Consider the following 20,000-nt stretch of genomic DNA (forward strand, 5'->3'; position numbering starts at 1 on the left):
CAATCAGGAGAGAGAATTGCAGGATACATGGTAAATGAAGTGATGACTAAGAAATGAGCAGACAAAATCGGAACTGTAACACTATGAATGTTAAGCAGATAATTATGTGTACTCTCTCCCGATTGGCTGAAAATGTTCAACCCACCTGAAAATGAAATTTCTATGTATTAAAGAGCTGGAGAGACAGGGAGACCCCTGTAACTCAACATACACTCTGTAGCAATGATTACTATCAGATAGTGATTAAAACTTTTAACAAAAAAATCACTTACATTTAATGTGTTATGAAGCATTCCAAAGAATAGATTGTTAAGAAAGTACCTTAAAAAAAAGTTAGGCACATCGAAGGCAACAGCCTTTATTATATTTGTTTGGTGTCAATATTTCATGCAATAAAATTATATGAATCCGCCTCATGTTTTTTCTGTACCTGTAATATTAATACTGTAGCTGAAATTCAGTGTGGAAATGAGTAGAAAGAAATGTATGCTCCATTGATGGTAAAGATATATTAGAAAAACATACAATAAGATTGTATATTTATGAGTTAATCACATTCATGAACTGAATGTCTCCCTCTCACAAAGAAATGTCATAACTGACTTTTCCTACACACAATTACAGTGCAACTCTTTTTGTGTTAAAGACTGATAATATGCATGTTAAGTAGTGTGTGAAACCTTTAACAGGGACACACATTAACAGACTATCAAATATATTAAACGTGTCCAACAATTTGGTATATAAAATGCACATCCGTTTCTTGAGTTTAAGATTCAGCGGCATAAGCCTTTACTCACCCCCAGAGGGAGATTTAGGTGCCACAGCAGCAACAGGTATGAGACTAAGGTAAATAAGAATAAAACTAAATAATTAGACAAAATAGAATACTGAGTTGCTATATTGATCACAATTACATCTATTGCCAGTGAATATGAATGTAATTACCGGTATGTGCAATCTAACAATGCATATGGTGGATATAGGCAGGGTCTATTCACAGTCTATAAACACTGAGAAATCTACAAATGGCAACAGCACATATATGAATTAAAATACTGTATGTTCTTTCTATCAAAAATTAAAGAATATCTGTACAATCTGTCAACTGATAATAGGATAATTTATGAATTTATGGTCAGACCAACAGTATCTGTTGGTCTGACCATAAAAGTAATCTGAGTTACTTGTTCTTTCACGTTATTCATAACTTTAACAGCTACCCAGGATTTTCATAGTTAAAGCTACTCTCAGAAAATGAGAATTAACTCTGGAATAAGTATTAATAACAAAAAGTAAGGGCCTGCTCTTTATTTATATACACTTACTCTATTCAGATACTAATGATTTGCTTGTTACAGTAATTATCACTGTCAGACCACACCAGAACATCTGCATTGATTTAGACTCAACAGGGAGGCGGGAGGGAGGGAGACACTCACAATCTGGACTGCAACTTTGAGAGCGATACAACAATCTGTTGATGGTTATTTTGGTAATTGTCTATAATTGATGCAAAACACAGAGAGTTGCAGAAATTCTAAATGACGGTTTCTGTCATTGTCTGGGAATGGGGGTGAAAATGGGCAAATGCCCTAAAGATACACAGATCCCACATTGACAGTTTTTATAGAAATCGGACCGCTTGTTGAATAAGATGATGCAATTGACCATAATAAAATTATATAACAACATAATAAACACGTCAACCAGTGTTTGCTGCACAGAGCAGTGATGTACTGCCACCGATACAAAAAAACAAAACAAAATAAAAATAATTCTTGACAAAGAAAATGAATGAAATTGTCACGCATACTGTACGGAAATCATTACACCTATTTCAAAGTACTGGAAACAAGATGCAAATAGGCAGCATAACTGTAGCAGAAATTCCATGAAAAAGCAATGAAGCATAATATCATACAGTACAGTACATACTACAATGTGTTCTAACTTCTAAGCTTGTAGATCATCTATTTTCGCTAGTTTTGTATGATTGACACTGTCTTACGACAAGGTAGGACATGATGGAAAAAAACATAAAAAGTTAAAATATGGAGATATGGTATCTGCCAAACAACAACAATATGAGCCATGCATATAACGAATAGTGTCAAGTTGTCAACCATTATCACACATACTTCTCTAAAATCTACTTTTTAGGGGAAAATACAGTAACCTGACGAGTCGTTAGTGACGATGTACAAACCGTTGTATCTGTATTTTTAATCCCAGCACAGAGAAATTCTGAAGCACTGAAGTACCGGTAGATTTTAAGCATGTATACAATATCATACAATGAACAGACTACACATGCGTTCTGTTAAGAGTGCAGAAATGCAAGATGATGCAGCTCAAAGCAAGGTGAGCTGGTGTCAAACAAGAGCTGGGAGCCAGCGTGTGTCCTTGTTCTGCTACCATGCCCTCTCTAAAGCCGGATTTATACTTGGCTGCACACCGGCGTCACGCACTGAAAATAACTGATCTACAAGCTCACACTGCGTCCCAGTGTGGCGCATTGTGAGCTTGTAGAGCCGCTGTTTTTGGTGCGCGACACGGCACACAACAAACTATATCAACCCCTTAATGAGATCTCTGTTGAGGGTTCAGTGTAAATCTATTGTAGAATGCAGCCTTTGCTCTGTGCGCAATTTAAGGAACTGCTTTTACCTTCAAAACTGTGGCTAAGGATAAAAAATACACACTAATTATGTCAACATCTACAATCCAAAGCAATCCTTAGTGCCCTTGGATTAATGAATGTGTATGGCTGTTAAGATCCTATTGTATGTCTAGTGAGAATATAAATGCTGATCCAGTTGACATTAATATCTTGACCTTTAGCTTTCTATAAAAAAAAATACTTCTTCAGAATTACCAAACAATCTGTAATTTCAAACACATTGTAGAAAATGTACTCCATTGTGCTTTATACAGCTTAGAGTTTTTGTTTTTTGGATAAAGCTTTATCGAAAAAACTAAAAGCTGTAAGAATAATTACCGGTAAGGACATTTTCTCAAACTATTATTTTAAACTTTTCTTACTCAAGTCATATTTGCTCAAAGACAAAGAAAACCAATGCCAAAAGAAATGTCTAAACAGTCCAGTTGCTGTTAAAATCCCAAATGTATTGCGACACATTCATATGGACACCTGAAAAAAGCCTAAAGGAGGTTATGTGATGCCACCCAGCCATTCTTGGGCAATTAAACACCTCCCACTAAGGGTTGGCATCACTCAAAAGGCTCATTAACCCCCTGACCAACCACCGGCCACAATCAGAAAAGCATCCTGTCAGATTGGCCAATCGCTACACTGGCAATGCAGGTCAACGCCCACACAAGTGACAGGAAATTGAATTGCTGGAGAGGATGTGGCCTGTCTGAGCACTTGAAAGACATTTGTTTATTAACAGCTGGTCAAGTGGCCAGCCAGATGATATGAGTTTACACTAAAAGGGGAGGGAGGGAGAGGGGTGAAGAAGAAGCAATGTGATTTCTAATGTCATTTTAGAAAATGAAATGTTTTCTACAGTATGTAAATTACGTTTCTCCAAGTATCACTAGTATGTGAGCGATACAGTGCAACTGTTCACACATTTATGAAAAGCAAACAGGAATATTATTCTCTTAAGCACTCTTACATCTGAATCAGTTGAGGAAAACTACATTTACCCACTGTGGGTTCTACCAAAATAAATATCCTAGATACAGCACATTTGAATCTCTGAATCAATTCAGCATTTTGTAAGTGTTAAGATTATGCCTTATACTGTGGAATGAAAAGGGAAGCAGGAATACGTTGCAGCAGCGTCTTTTGTGTGGTTGTTTTTCCGACCACTAGTCCTAATCTACTGGGTTGATCTCTGGGTTCCAGGGGGATTAGAGGATGTCTGCAAACCTCCAAATATTTGAGGCAATCAACAACTTAACACGCATTTGGCGTTAGAATGCAAGAAAGTGAAAACACACAAAACGAACGGATGAAAAGGAGCAAAATATGAAGATGAAATAAGGGGAATCGGATCGGTGCCCATTTCGGGGGTGTAAAATATGGAGAAGTGTGGATCATTGGGGGAGCTGGTCTGCCTGGGGGAACAGATGAAGGGAGAGCGCTCTGCCAAGATCTCTCCACTGGAGGGGAGCTGAGGGACCAGGAACTCTATGGGAGAAACCAGTCTGCGCCTTGCCTGCCGCTCTACTCAATCACAGTCTCACACTCTTGCATTGACACGTCCCAGGCTCTCATCGGCAGAGGGAAATTGTTGCTGACAGGGCCTTGCAAACTTTCACAGCCATTTAGAACGATTTACTCCCACACTTTTGTCACAGGCATTTATTACATGATATACATGAGATGAAAAATTAACATTTTTTAAATTGGCATATTTTTTTTTCTCTCCACTAAGTTAGACTTAAAAACCATTCATAATTTCCCAGCCTTTGCAATAGTCCCCATGTGCAGATGTAAACAGCAGCCGATGCAGCCGAGAGGTTATGAAAATGCACAATTTTCTGAAAAATCATGACAGCACTTAAACTACCAAAACTATTATTAGTTCTAATCCAGTAAGACATGACATCCATGTCTCATCTCCACAGGCAGCAAGAGTGAAGTGACAGTAGTAATGAAGAACTTACCTGTATATCCACCACCAACCAGTGCCTATAGGGAGCACGAGTAGGACTGGCACGACTGGGAGCATCAGGATCCACCATCATCAAAACATATTTCTTTTTCTGAAAACAGTAAACATACCATTGATTATACACGGTTAAACTTAAAGTATACTTTTTTTCAAAACCTTTTTCAGACCAGGTATTTTGACTGGCCCAGACTATGACAATGGCTATATGCTACTGTACTGTGTAATTCATTAACCCACTAAGCTGCTGCTATATATTGTCTGTCCAAAACAGTGACTTTTCAGGATTCAAATATATCTACAAGCTCAAAACGTGCCCCTTCCCGCCGTGTCTCGAGCTTGTGGATCTGCTACTTTTGATGCGTTTGTGTGAAGCTGTTAATTTAGAAGTTAATTTACGAGAAAAAAATAACGTAGAATATGGAGATAAGAGGTTTCTGCCCAACAACAGCAATATCAACCACCAAAATGACAGAGGCGTTCCCAGCTTGAAAGGTCTAAATGGGTTAAACAAGTACCACTACCCAGACAATGTCATATCCTGTAGAACTACACTGGGAGCTGTATGCCGTTTGTACAACACACTGTGTGTCAGACCAGTTATCTGGGACAACAGTTGGTTTGAGTACTGTACCTACTCTCATTCCTTCCCTCCATGTGAACCATTGTAACTAAGAATTTTAGTGTGAAGTATTATATTTCCATTTATATTCATTTTCTAATACGTAACATTTCTCATTGTACGCGCTTATTTACACTTACGTAAATCCAGTTTGTACACTACCAGTGGGTGGGTTTGCCATTTATTGGATTGCTGGAATCCTGACACACATTCTAAAGCCCAAAGTCAATGTTAATGTTATTTTGTTATTAAAAACAAAAACTGTAATCTGTATGAAACAAGACACGCATTAAAACGACACAGAATTGTGGTATAAAGGCATTGACACAAACAAGGCTATGATATTCCATGGTTGTTGGAGTAAGCATACAACTGCAGCCCACTCGCACTAATAACCATGCTACAGCACTCCCTCTGATATATAATTCCTCAAATATAACATTATTACTGTGACAAGAATATAATGACAATGTTTTGGATCTGATATCATGTTAAGTTCTTGTGAATACCATCATCCTGCCATTTCAACAGCATCATTATACCCTTCAATCTGTTGATAAAGAAAGCGAGAAAAGAAGCATCTTAACTAAACACTTGATCACAGTTATTGGACGCTAACTTGGCGGCTTAATTGCAGGAAAAATTCCGCTCTGTCTGCTCCTAAAAGTTAGAGAATTATGAGAGCAGATTGAATTATTGCGAGAGCACATTTGCCATTCCTGGTTCTCTGCCCAAAATCTGCCAGACCATATGATGAGCTTTTTTTTCCTTCCTTTTTTCCTTTTTGTCTCTACAAACAGATATATGAATTGAGGCTATTTCAATCCACAAATGCTGCAGGCTGTATATGTAATTTCAACTTAAACAAGCACATGGTCATATTTGGCCAAAACATACTATGCATGTGTGGAAAACACATGCAGCATTTCTCGTGACTCCAATGTCTGCCAAACAACACTATTTGTGTCTCAGAAAGAAACACATTAGTATCACATAAACCTTGCTCAAAATTCTGTTTGCTGCATCCTATCAAGAGACTCTTAAAAGACCTCAAAAAGACCTCTAAGCCGATATACTTGAAAGAGATAAAGCGGTAGACATGTATTTTTTCCCGAGAAGGATTCTTGGCCTACCTGACAAGCAGTAACAAGCGTAAACAACTAAGCCTAATAATAGGATAATACTGTAGTCTCAGTGATAGTGCCTCCAAGTAATATCTAGACACATGAACAACAATAGAGCCTCCTCCACAGCCTGTCAAAAGTGACTCTATATCAGTGACCCCCCTGGGCAGCTTACCAACCATGACCTGTTGCCTTCTCCAGAGTTGTAATCCTCATTTGTACACGATTGCTACTGGGCAAAGACAGTGTGATAATGTAGTTACACTAATATTTAAGTCAGGGCCCCAATACATTCAGAAATAGCACGACTTGCTTGCATGTGTACACACACGCTCGCGCACACACGCATGCACGCACACACACACGCACGCACACACGTAATTTAAGGATTCTAAATTAGAAATAACTTCAAGTCATATTTAATGTCTAAATCTATAGCAGTTTATTGGATAATTCACAAAATTTACCATGGATGATTATTCACTCACTGTATAAAGTAAGGATTAGGATTTATATCTCAAATAGTCATTAAAGATAAAAAAAAAGAAACTTGTAGATTTGCTATTTTTGTTATTTTTGAAAGATGTTTGAAAGTATAAAATAGGGCTTAAGTGGTTAAAACATTTGGCTTTATTTCCAACTGCAGAAATAAGCAAAATATAGACTACTTATAGTGGGCATCGAATTTCAATGTTTTATGCATATATTTAGAGTACCTGTAAGAATCTGGCTAGTCCAGCTGGCACGGACAGCAAAAAAAATACAAGAGGCTCCCTCCATGCTTGCACTTCACACATTGTGGCATGTACCCTTCTCTCTCTTACAGGGACATTTTTTTCCCTCCATCTGTCAAAATCCACATTAATTACACACAGATATGCAAGAGAGACTCCAGGGAAAAACAGATGCATATTCTGCCATCTGAAATAATTTATCACTGACTGTACAAACTAAATGTATATCAAAACAATTTTTAAATAAGTATACGTTTTGGTAAACCTAAGGCGTGGTAGGTGTCTATCTTGTCTATCAAGATAGACCAAGTCATGTAAGGAACCCAAAAATCTGTAATATGTATTGCTGCTGTTGTACATCCCATGACCTCTTGTTTTTCTTTCTTTTTTGTCTTTTGTTTTTACTCAGTTTTTTTTTACTGTTGATGTTTCTGTCCTATTGTATGTCTTTTGTGTCTGTCTTGCATATTAAAAAATTCTAAAAGAAAGAGTTAAAAAAAAAAAAAAGATAGACCAAGTCTATCTTGGTCTTCACATTAAGCAGTGACCCTGTAATGCTATTGTAATTGTAAATATAAGCAAAACATTTGAGCCTGGATGGTGTTTAAAAAATGTTGTTTGTCTAAGAAAGGTTACCATCATCATTTAGCCCAGACATCACATCATTGGAAAATAACTCCATGGTTTAAATCCTCACGCTCTCTGATCCACTGGCTCAGAGCAGACCAGAATCATTGTGTTAGGACTTAGGACATAGTGGTCAAATCTGGTTCTGTTCTCCGGGGTTTCTATAATGTACTGGGTCCCTATCACCTCTTCAAAAGCTGTCGGAGTAAAACAGCAATCGTGGCAGGTGTCAGCCACAGGCCTCAATGCTGCGATCGTCCATTACACAGCATGGGATATGGAGGCCTTGAGTGCAGGCCGGAGGCGGGGAGATTGAGCCTGCATTCTCCTGGGATTAACCTACCACTACCTGCTGTGATCACAGCAAAACGGCCCGCTGGGACCATGCCTCAGACACCAGGCGTCTAGAATTAGCCCCGCAGCCAGCTGGGAGGTTCTGCCATCATTGCTGGTAAGTTACTTTTACTTGAATGGGGACGGTCGGGTCGTAGGTTCTGTCTACAATATTTCTGACAGGTAGATTGGTTCTTATCTCCTTCATCAGGTACACACACACACACACACACACACACACACACACACACACACACACACACACACACACACACACACACACACACACACACACACACACACACACACAATATGATGGTAGGGTATGATAATATGAAATTTACTTTCATATTGTCAATCTGTTGGCCGTAAGCTTCAGTGACAGTGAGACAAAGTGAGATTTGTGCTCCCTTGCCGACAGCCTGACAGAGCGGCAGAATTTGCAACACAGAGGACGGGGAAGAACAAAGGCAGAGGAAGACCAGTGTCTCCCAGGATGTAAACTACTGGCTTACCTTTGAGTGAACTCTGCTGGGGCTGAGAATCTGAGAGACGTCTAATCGCTGCTCTCGTAGAGCTGCCTCGGCTATTGAGCCCCGCTCAGCTCAGTGATGACACCACGGAGGGTGAGAATGAGATAGCAAGAGAGAGAAAGTGAGAGAGAGGGAGACTGAGAGAGAGGGGGGAGGAGAAGCCCCTCTGCGAGTTTACAAGTTCACATTTTATCCCTGACCCGATACCAAACTGTGTCGTCCATACAGTTGCCTATTAATATACCCATTGCTTTATCCTCTCCTGTTCTTCATCTCCTACAGCTCCGGCTTGCAGAAACCCACAACGTTTCATTAAACGGTCAACTGCGCTCACTGCCCGACCCGGGGCAACGCAGCGCATCAATATCAAATCCCTCTTTAAGTAGCAAAAACACTTGAACTCGTTTGGTAATTAACAGGTATCTGTGTTGTGATTAAGAGACGGCCATGGCTTAACAACCATCGACTGTGGCTTAGAGCAAGGTTAGGAGATCGATTCGTAAAATACAGAAAAATATCCCCCTCTTAAACAGTACAGGAGAGGTAAAAATTTCATCATCAATCATGAAGCATTCTACCTGCCATTAGAGAATATGTGTAAAAATGTTTATATGCCGTCTAGTTTGGTATTCATATCATAGACCATATAGATGTATTTTTGGCCCTACGGTAGATAATGCAAAAGAGTCCCATCACAGTGAGGGGACATCAGCGAGAGTGCGGTCGCATAAGGTAAAAACGTGGTGGGTTTTAACAGTGGCACTCGTTCCATAAGGGTCGGAGGATGAGGTTCATCCTGGTGGAGGCAGATCATAGGTCAACCAGGCAGCCGTAATTGAATTCTGTCCAAGAAAGCAGTGGGTGCAGTGAGCAGACCCACAGATGAGATAGAGATAGGATGGGAGACAGTGGTCCCATTGGAAGGCCACAGCCGTGTGCTGCTTTTGGGTAGCATTCACCTCCTAGGGGTCATCGGCCTTGGAGGTGAAGAGGTCTTCCTCGTCATTAATAACAGAACCCCCCTGACACCTTCCCGGCCTCTCTCGTGCTCAGGAGATCCCTAACCTCGTTCTTCCCCCATCACAACCTGCGTTTACCGTTTACAACCCTCCTTAAGAGCCAGTCACAAAAGAGTACCGTAATCTGCCATGAAAGAATTGGGTGATGTGAAAAAAGAATCCCTCTGTTAAGGTTCAAGTGAAAACACTATATATTAATAAAAATCACACAAGTGTGAAGTGAGGGGCGCTCTTATCATCATACATCATCATAACGTAAAATAGACACTATGGGCTATATCTTGCGCCACCCCTTAAAGGGACACTTCACCCTTTTTGCAAAAACATATATGTTAATGACGTTTAGAAGCTTTAGAACACTTTCCTGGGGGTCTTTATGTGTGTAATATGTCGTTTTAGATATTTTAGATTGTAGCAGTGAGCACAGTGTCTCTGATGTCATGGACACTGGTCTCACTACCTTCCTGGACTACAATTCCCATAATTATTTGGTGCACTGCTCCTCCTGAATAGGTGAATAGGTGGAGGGCTGTCTTACTAAGACAACATGTAGTCCAGGAAGGAAGTGAGCCCAGTGTCCATGACATAAGAGACACCGGGTTCACTGCTACAATCTAAAATATCTAAAACCACATATTACACACATAAAGACCCCCAGGAAAGTGTTCTAAAGCTTCTAAACGTCATTAACATATAAAGTGTCCCTTTAAGCCTTATCCCTAAACTAATTTTCATTTTTTTACCATTTAAAAAAACCTTTTAAACCTTTTAGTTCAAATAGCCGATCTACAAGCTCACAATGTCTCGATGTAGATCGGCTAGTTGAACTACCGTATTTTTAAAGGTTTTTCAAAATAGTAAAAAATGGCAAATACATTTAGGGATAAGGGTGGCGCAAGATGGAGCCCTATGCCTATTTGCTCAGACACTATGAAGTAAAATTCTCCATTCATTGATTGTAAATGGGAATTTAATGTTTGTTTAAGGTGTGGACGACGGTAACTAAAAGCTGGATGTAAGAGGGGCCTCAAAAAATCAAGAAAGCAAAGGAACAGGTAGAAGAGAAAGGTCAACTGAGGCAACAAGCATTGGAGAGGCCTTACGGCTTAGTGACCCAATGTCTTTGTGGCTTCAAAGTTATATATATGGCTTCAAAACTTAACTTATATATGGTAGTTAAGTGGATGTTTTGCAACAAACAAATGTATACTGGAGACAACCCAGACTTATTTTCCCTCAGAAACCACTAAGCGAAACATCCGCAAGTCCACGTATTTGCATTGCCTGCAGGTACTGTACCAACACGTGCATGCATTTATGGAGATGTTTATGGGGCTATATACTGGATATCGCTGTATACAATCTATCAGGGACTAGTAAATATCTCAGTCAAACCTGATGCATTTTAAGGGTTTTTATTTTGAAAGCGAATTGCCCCACAAAGTGCAGCAACTACATTTTTGGATACATTGACTTATTTATTAGTCTCAAAGCTCAAATCAGCCGTCGCAATTTTGTGGGATCATCAATTACTAATGTAATTCAGGACGCTACACTGCCTCTGCTAACCTGGGGAGGGCAGCGGACTGACCTCATGCTTCCTTCTATGCATGAGCAGTCCAAGTCCTCATGCTTCTTTTCACTTGACAGGGGGGGAGTTTCCCCGGTTGGACGTAGCGTGTGGAAGGAACACATTATTCCAACCAGTTCCTTTCCCCTCCATCAGGCTGGCCAGGGGGAGGTAGTTTAGAGACCAGGATTACTGCATGTTTTTTGTGAGGCTACTTACCCTAGGGGACACGGGGAGAACATACAAACTCCACACAGAGGGGCCCCTTCGCCAACACCGCCTCGGGTATGGGCACTGATGACGCGGAGGAGAGAGCACGTCACCAGCGCCCACAGCGTCCCCAGCGGGAATCGAACCCAGGACCTTCTAGCTATGAAGCGACAGCACTACCGACTGTGCCACCGTGACTGCATCACTGTCACACCAATAAATGGTAAAGCACACCCTCTCGTGTAATATTACTTAAGTAGTGGAAGGAATTCTTAGGATTCAGTAACAATTATAAAATACAATTAATGCCTCTGAGTGAAAGGAATATACATTTCTATGAAAAATACACTGTGACAATTATAGAATAGTGGTTTAATGTTAGCACATACTATAGGAACTCTATAGCTATTTTTACACTGCCTTCAAAATGACTGGAAAACATGCAAATAATCCCAGGTAATTATAAATTCAACATAAAGATATGATGATTGATGATTGCATCAAAATTAATATAAAAGGCACAGAGTATTTCTAAGAGTATTTCTGCCCACTACCTTCAAACCTGCCTATTTTTAACTCAGCCTGCCACCCACACAGGAGTGAAGTGTGGAGTGGCTTATAAATCCGCACTTGGAAGAAGCACAAGGCCAAAGGGACACCACATGCGGACTAAACAGCATGTGCCGCGCCTGAACACAACACACAGCCGCTGGAGCCTCACTCAGCAGCCAAACACAGGAGCACTACGAGGAGGCAGCAGTTCAAGATGAATCACACTGGCATATGAAACATTGGTTTACATAGTTACATAATCAAGCTGCAATGTTACTGTACTTCTTGCATTTATCGAAATGTCCAAATGTTTTGTTATGGGGGGTTAGAGGAAAATGGGCAGTACACTTTTCTATCTTGAATTTTCTTTATTGTAGCAAAGTAGTATATTATAGACAGGTGTGGGACAGGTGTGGGGAAGAGTGTATAGGCCATCTGGGATACATGTGGCTCCAGATAAAGGCGTTTACTTACTTACTAGTACTACACACAATCACAGGCACATGGTGCTCAGATTTTAATACATTGTACTGTATATGGCAGCACTGCACTACTGTATGGCTTGAAGCATTATATGCCACAGGAGGATACACAATCGATTATAAACTATTCCATATTATACCAACTAATGCTTTTATCTGGCAAACTGCACAAAGAGTGTTTTACTACAGCATTTAAAAAAATGAACTAGCTGCTCTCTGGTAAATTCAGAGAATATGTTCAAATGCAATCTGTCCTCAACTGAGAATGTGAACCTTTTCATATTCCCAGTGCAGTTTGGAACTATGCTACGAAGCCAGACTAGAGTGAGATGGTTCACAGTCTGATTGAAGCTTGATGGAATTAGTAGCAGCCTGGGGGACCATTTCTGCATTTCTCTCAACATGGAAGACTCCCTTTCACCGCACCATGCTTGCAAACACAGCCGTGCTCATGGTAAGCTTATTAGTCACCCTGGATGCCATCTTGCTAACTGAGGCTTTCTAGTGGTGGCTTTACACACATACACCTACTCATTGCTATGAAAGCATTTCTGCAAATGCACATGCTCATACAGAGAAACTACTATTAACAGGTACTCTGGAGTCGCAGGGAGTCAGGCACTGGCATTTCAGCATCCCAGACATGAAGCCAGCCCATGTTAAATAAGGCAAAAGGGATATGTGGCAGTGGCAGAACACAACACAAGCAAGCAGGTTACATTACAGAACTAGACTAATATCCATAATTACCATGTCTAACGTGTCACACATGGAAAGTTAGAGGGCTGCCATTTTACCACCAATTGCAGCTGGTGTAAGAAAGGCTGAATATTAAGTATACATACACTTGGAAAACAATGCATTTCTATTTCAATTGATATTGTTCACTCTATTTCACAGTAAAGTAAGCAGTGCACGTGCTATTGAATTTAAACAGGAGTAAGCTCCAAAAGATGTGTTTTGGGAGAGCAATCGAATATTTAACCCCTAGACAGAAATGTTCTATAATAAACATTCCATATTTTGGAAATTGGATTTTCATTTTGACTCCAGGTGGTTACATGGTTCCCATGGAAACCACCTATCATCAGTGATAACAGGAGGTCGAGGAGGTCAGTTTGTCTCTCATACAAATCTACCAAATCTATTTAAACACTGTGTACCACAACTTGATTCATTCAAACAGTCCGTAGTGATCGACACTACTTTCTGTTCATGCCTTATAAAAGGCTCACACTTTCCTGGAGAAGCCTCCAGCAGCAGACACGCTTCTCAAGATCATCATAACCTTAAATTAGTTCTCGGAGGTACAGCTGAGGGCCTTAGCTCCTCATTTACCATTTAGCATAGTTTACAATACAGTAATAACACAAATACTACAGTTAACAATTTTACAAGAATGCAAGAATCAGTAAAGATGAGTGTCTATGTCCTGCCACGAGGGGAGGATGTAAAAACTCTTGGTCGTACACACTATGACACCCCTCCCTCTTTGGCCATCAGACACGTAAAAGGTGTCAGCGCTCGCTGTTCACAGGCACTGTGCGTATGTCTCACCAGCCAAGATGGCTTCCACGTTTTTTCCATCGTGATTAATTATGGTTTGTGATGGTAGTACAGAGAGAAAGTGTAAATTATTCCCACATTTTCTGGTTCCCTCGTTCACTCATGTCTGTGTAGGAAGATGCTATTGACGCCATCCATGGATGCCGACCAAAAGACAACTACATGGGGTGGCAGGCTCTATACTGCCTATTAGGGGTGGTGGTGGGGTGTTCTGAATGTGGGCTGAACCTTGTCCAGACTGCCAGTTGACAGGGCCGATTTTCCAGTATGGAACACTCTTGTATCAGTGGGCGATGCTGGGTGAAAGCGAGGACTGCCCAGGGCTGAGAAGCTTGACGTATTTCAAACAAACAACCACAGTATGTGTCCAAATATCACCAGCCCACCAGTCTGACAATCAGGGCCATGTCATCATCACACATGCGCCGTGAAATTCAGGGAGTGCACTTCTCACCTTAGATGATTACGGCAACCACGTACGTTGTCGTCAGTGCACCCTGACACTGCAGAACAAACTAAATTACAAAAGAATACCTATGGACACTGATGAGGGCTATCTGTAGCAAAGCTTGGTGAAACGTGTTTTTAATGTCTGTTAAAGCATAGACGCTACATACAACAGCAAAAAACCTTAGTTTCAAGAAATAATTTCTATGACAGATGCTTAATTTTAGTAGTTTTTTATATATTTAGCGCCATCAGTAAGGACACCATGCAGAATGGCACCGAATTCACAAAGCACAAACTGTTATCTGAGGACGTGCAGGTTTATGGTTCAAGGGCTCGTGCATTCACAGAGAACAAGATCAGCCTCACTGCCTGACACACTGATAAAGACAGCACAAATAAAAAGGCTCCGCAGCTCTATCTTCCCCTTGTCCTCAAGGGAATAATGTATCACCCATCTGAATGCACCGCATATTGAATCACTTCCAGCGTCGATGATTCATTTGAATAAATCAGCTTTTTTTATTTTTTTTATTTTGCAGACTTAAATTGATACTGAAACAAGGGGGGGGAAGTGAAGTGAGGTTTTAAGACAGAAGGGCAGGTGTAACAGCATCCAAAAGGATTGTTAATCCTAATCCACCCTTTCATGTGACAATTAATGACTAGAACAATAATCTCCAGCACAGAGTATGTTTTTTTTCCATTCCTTTTGGACTGTCAACCATAACCTTGTGGTCCAAATCCAGGGGGATATGTAGCTTCAGGCAGATAGGATCTTATCCTGGATTTGCATAGATAAATGCACAGCAATAATTCTAGAGGCATGTAGTGGAGAAGCAGTGTCTTGACCTGAGATATACACTCTGGCTATCTCCTCGTACAGTCTGACCCTGTACCCAATCAACGTGAACCGTTTCCATACACATATTTGTTGAATATGTGGCTGATACACAGACCTCCACTTGCACTTTGTCCTGACTGTTAATATATACAGTGAAAAACTGTATTTTGTTTTTATAGACATAGCCGGTTCTAAAACAAAAACTTTCAATGGATTCAACAGAGAGCTACAGATGCGCAGGATCAGCCTGTCGGCAAATATGAGAAATCAGCAGCTTGTGCAATGAAAAGGGTTATATCCGCATTCAGGCTAAAAGACATACTCTAACATACACAGACACAAATCCTGTTGAGCTGAGCTGAGCAGAGATACCCTACCAGCCCTCCAAGGCACAATTAGGATTTCACGGGGGGAAGAAATCTACATTCCTGCACACATGGAAAAAAAAGTCCTTTCTCCCCGTCTACAACAATATCAACTTTTTACTCTAGGAAGAACCTGAAGCACCACTCGATAGGATTTGGACAAAGAAATAAAAACAAAACAAAAGCCAGAAGAAATATATATCTAAATTTAAGCTGCAGTTGTTTAAAAAAGGAAAAAAAGAAAGAAGAAGATTCATGGTTGAGGAAAATCCAGTCCTAAGCCTCCCAGTTCCAATCAATTTCTCCAATTCTATGTGATATGAAAAGGAGCAACCACTCATAGTTTGTTTGAAGTGTCTGGCTGTGTTGGTACAGTGCAATAATGGACAACATTTTGTATGAACAGCCATAAACTATTTCAAGTTCAACAGCCTACTGAACATTAACGGAACACATGCAAAATATTCTGCAATTAATGTGAGAATCCATGTAAAACATTTGAGACTTTTCTCTGCATAGTGCATACTGCACAGGGAAGTTTTCTATTCGTTAATGTTATGCCATAGCAATGATTGGTAATCTTTCCAATGAATCAGCAATCAACCACCAGCAACAACCTCTATCCACTTGAGTTCTACTGGAGGAATAACTGTACTGCAGTACCTTATGGTACAGTATTTTACACTTAAACTTGAATAATAAGACAAAATCATACACTGTGTAATATGTGGATGCATTTTATGATGTGAAAACCACTACACAATGGTCAGACAACCCTATACAGTAGGAGTAGCAATTGATAAGACTTATACAATGGCATGTTGCACATGGAAGGTTTGTGTAGAAGTGTGGGATATAGAGTCTGCTTGTCAGTAGGACAACAAACAAAGAAACATCACCAAAATCAGGTCATTGCAAACACCTGAAAGGAGAATTTCGGACAAGAAGGCTTTCTTATTATTATTCTTTATTTGTAGTTGTTATGTCCCCACCAATAGGCCTACAAAGAGATCCAGGTGTTATTTTGTGCAAAAGTGCATTATTGGCTATTTCCCCTACCTGAAGCCCTCATATGGGGGTTCAGCTAATTTGCTCATTTTCATCGAAATAAGTGTCAGGATGTGATCCAAGTAGGACCCAAATGCGAGGAAGTCAGGATCAAGTGGAAGTTTATTTTAACAGAGGTTTGCAGGAGAGCAACACCATCAAACAAACAGACTTGGAGCTCAGGTTTACAAGACAATAAAGAATAATCCAACAGAGAACACAACCAAACACAGGGCTTAAATAGGCACAAGATTAACAGGACACAGGTGAACTCAAATCAAATCAACACAAGGATTGGCTGGGGGAAAACAAGACACAGGTGAAACAAAGAACCAAACATCAGGGAAGGTGAGACAAGGCAGGAACCAACTACAAAGGAAAACAGGAAACACAAAGCATTACTTCAAAATAATATTCAAGAACACCATAGCATAACCTCAGAATAAGTTTCAAGAACAACAAAAACAACACACGAAAGGCAGATCATGACAATAAGTAGTAAAGTGTGCCGCTTGGGATACTATTTACATTATGAAGAGAGGATATATTAAAAAAAAAGATTTTTGAGCAATGGAAATAAGCGAATTAGCACAACAACCCAATGCCTCATTCAATTCAATGCAATTCAATTCATTGAGGGCTTATGGTAGGGAAAATAGCCAATAATGCGCTTTTGCACAAAATAACACCTGGACCTCTTTGGTGGGGCCGTAACAACTACAAATAAAGGTAAGAAAGCCTTCTACTCTGAAATTCTCCTTAAGTCTGTAAACCACATAACTCGAGAACCGTTCGCCCCACCGACACGCGCGTTCCACACCCTCACAGGGAGTGCAGTGCCCGGTGTCGAGTCGGTCGGACCGACAGTTGTCCAGAACCGCCACAAATGGCCTCTGCCCAGGCTCTGGAAAGGGCCTATGGAGCTGGCCTGTTCTGATATCACAAATATGCCCGCCTGCCCGGGCTCTGGACCTGATGACCCCTATATCTCCATATATGGAACTGGCCTGTTCTAACATCACAACACTTCATAATTGGGCATGACTGACACAGAACTTCATATAGGCTCTGAACAGGGCCCCTGCCCAGGCTCTGGACAGGGCCCAAATTAGCCCACAGATCACCCCTGGATCTCCATATATGGAGCTGGCCTGTTCTGATCACCCCTATATCTCCATATATGGAGCTGACCTGTTCTGACATCACAACACTCCATATTTGGGCATGCCTGACACAGAACTCCATATATAGGAATAAATTAACACAGAGAGACAGATACAGAAATCTCCTTATATGGGCATAAATGGGACACAGAGACAGATGGGTGAAACAGGTACTCTGACACGGGTACAACGGGTATTGCAGGCGCATATATCTAAATGACGGAACGGTTGCCCAAAGACCCGCCCGGCAATGTTTAATGCAATTTATTTGTGCAAGTTATAAGTATTTTTTGTTTAATTACTCATGACAAAGTTGTAAAAGTCAACAGTATGTATGTCCATAAAATAAGCAAGCAACACGCGCAGATACACTAGTTCTTTCTTTCAATGCATGACGGTATAGAGTTTCAAACTAGTGTATTTAAGAAGAAGATGATCAGGTAATATAATTGTGAAAAATATAATAAAATACAAAGAACTAGTGAATTGTTTGCGAGCGTGCTGCTTGTTTATGTTATGGATATACATACTGTACAACTTTGTCATGAATAATGCAACAAAAGAATACTTATAACACGCACAAATAAATTGCATTACACAGTGCTGCCGGGCGGGTCTTTGCACAACCGCTCCGTCATTTAGATATATGCATTGCATAGCCGGGTGGGGCATGGATCTCAAATATCCATTGTTACCGACTCGGTGGTAAATGGTGCATTAATATAGCGCCTTTATCCAAGGCGCTTTACATAGATTGTGCATTACATTCACCCATTCACACACACATTCATACACCGATGGCGGCGGAAACCATGCAGGGCACCAACCAGCACATCAGGAGCAATTGGGGGTTCAGTGTCTTGCTCAGGGACACTTCGACGCTAACTCTGGGGGAGCCCAGGTTCGAGCTGACAACCTTGCGGTTACCATCCAGCCACTCTACCCCTGAGCCACCGCCGGTGCTCTGTATACAGCCGGGCACTGGTCTAGTAAATTACAAATAAATAAAGCATAATGACAAGTCAACCAAGTAAAATAATTTCTAGTACAACTGATGAGGCCACCAAAGGTCAACATCAAATAAATAATGTCTGTACGATTTTTATTGTATTTTTTTTGATGGGATGAAATTGATTTAATTTTGATGGACACTTAAATACCATGATGGCAATAAAGCGGTTCATGCTTCAGCTGCTATAAGTGTTTCCAAATTTAAACATACAGTTCATCTGATGAGATCAGGCAAAGTCTCTGCCCTGCAGCATATACAATAGTGCATTGTGTCAAATGAGGACATCCGAATGCTTGAGTTTGACTAAGACCTTTCAAATGGGCAGTCTGTGAAGTGACGATTAAAAAAAAACACAACCGTCACTTCCCATTTCCGCATCAAGTTGTTTTCCATCTCGAGAAAAGGTTAACATCATCATTTGGACAAATGCCCAAATCTGTACACACACACTTACAAAGTTGCCGGACAGATAGATCATGCCATATCTGTGGTAATGCCTCTGATTTTATTTTATACATTAGGGGTGAAACAATAATAATAGGGCATGCAAACTTTGACTCGGATGGTCTCGGGATTTGGGGGCGAAAGAGACAGAAAATACTATTTTTGCAATCAAATTAGCGGTTTACTGATATGTAAACATGTAAACATTTCTAATATGTTCTATTTGCAATTCCACCAACATGTGAACGCTTGCTTTTGTTCTATAGACATATTATAAAGTGAAAAGTTATATTCTTGTGGGTAGCATGCCTCAGGGATGCTCTGATGTCCAATATTCTTAGTTTATTGTATTATTAATTGTATTGGGATTTGATTATGGGAAATAAGTTGTTTTGTGTGTGTTTCTGGGTACTGTACATCCTGACTTCTCTTGAGTTCAGTGAATTTCTTCACTGTTTGACACGGGCAACAGGAGGTAGAGCAGCCGCTTCGGAATCGGAAGGTTCCGGATTTATCCCGGTTCCCCCTGTGTTACTGTCGAAGTGTCCTTGAGCAAGACACTGAACCCCTAACTGCCCCAAATGAGCAGGACTTTCTCCACTGTCTGTGTGTGAATGGCTGAATATAATGCACATTGTAAAGCACTTGTTTTTGGAGTGT

At 40.5% G+C, this 20,000-nt stretch overlaps 1 protein-coding gene across 1 annotated transcript in view; it reads right to left on the minus strand.

The window, feature by feature from the left end:
- pebp4 (phosphatidylethanolamine binding protein 4) overlaps window positions 1-20,000 on the minus strand; it is a 59,374-nt gene that overhangs the window by 26,864 nt on the left and 12,510 nt on the right. The window contains exon 4 of the mRNA XM_083783504.1: window positions 4,642-4,740. Within this exon, the coding sequence (XP_083639630.1) occupies window positions 4,642-4,740 (99 nt within the window). The remainder of the gene's footprint in view (window positions 1-4,641; window positions 4,741-20,000) is intronic.

This window comes from Protomyctophum parallelum (assembly GCF_964188405.1).
Source record: "Protomyctophum parallelum genome assembly, chromosome: 15".
Classification (NCBI taxonomy): Eukaryota; Metazoa; Chordata; class Actinopteri; order Myctophiformes; family Myctophidae; genus Protomyctophum; species Protomyctophum parallelum.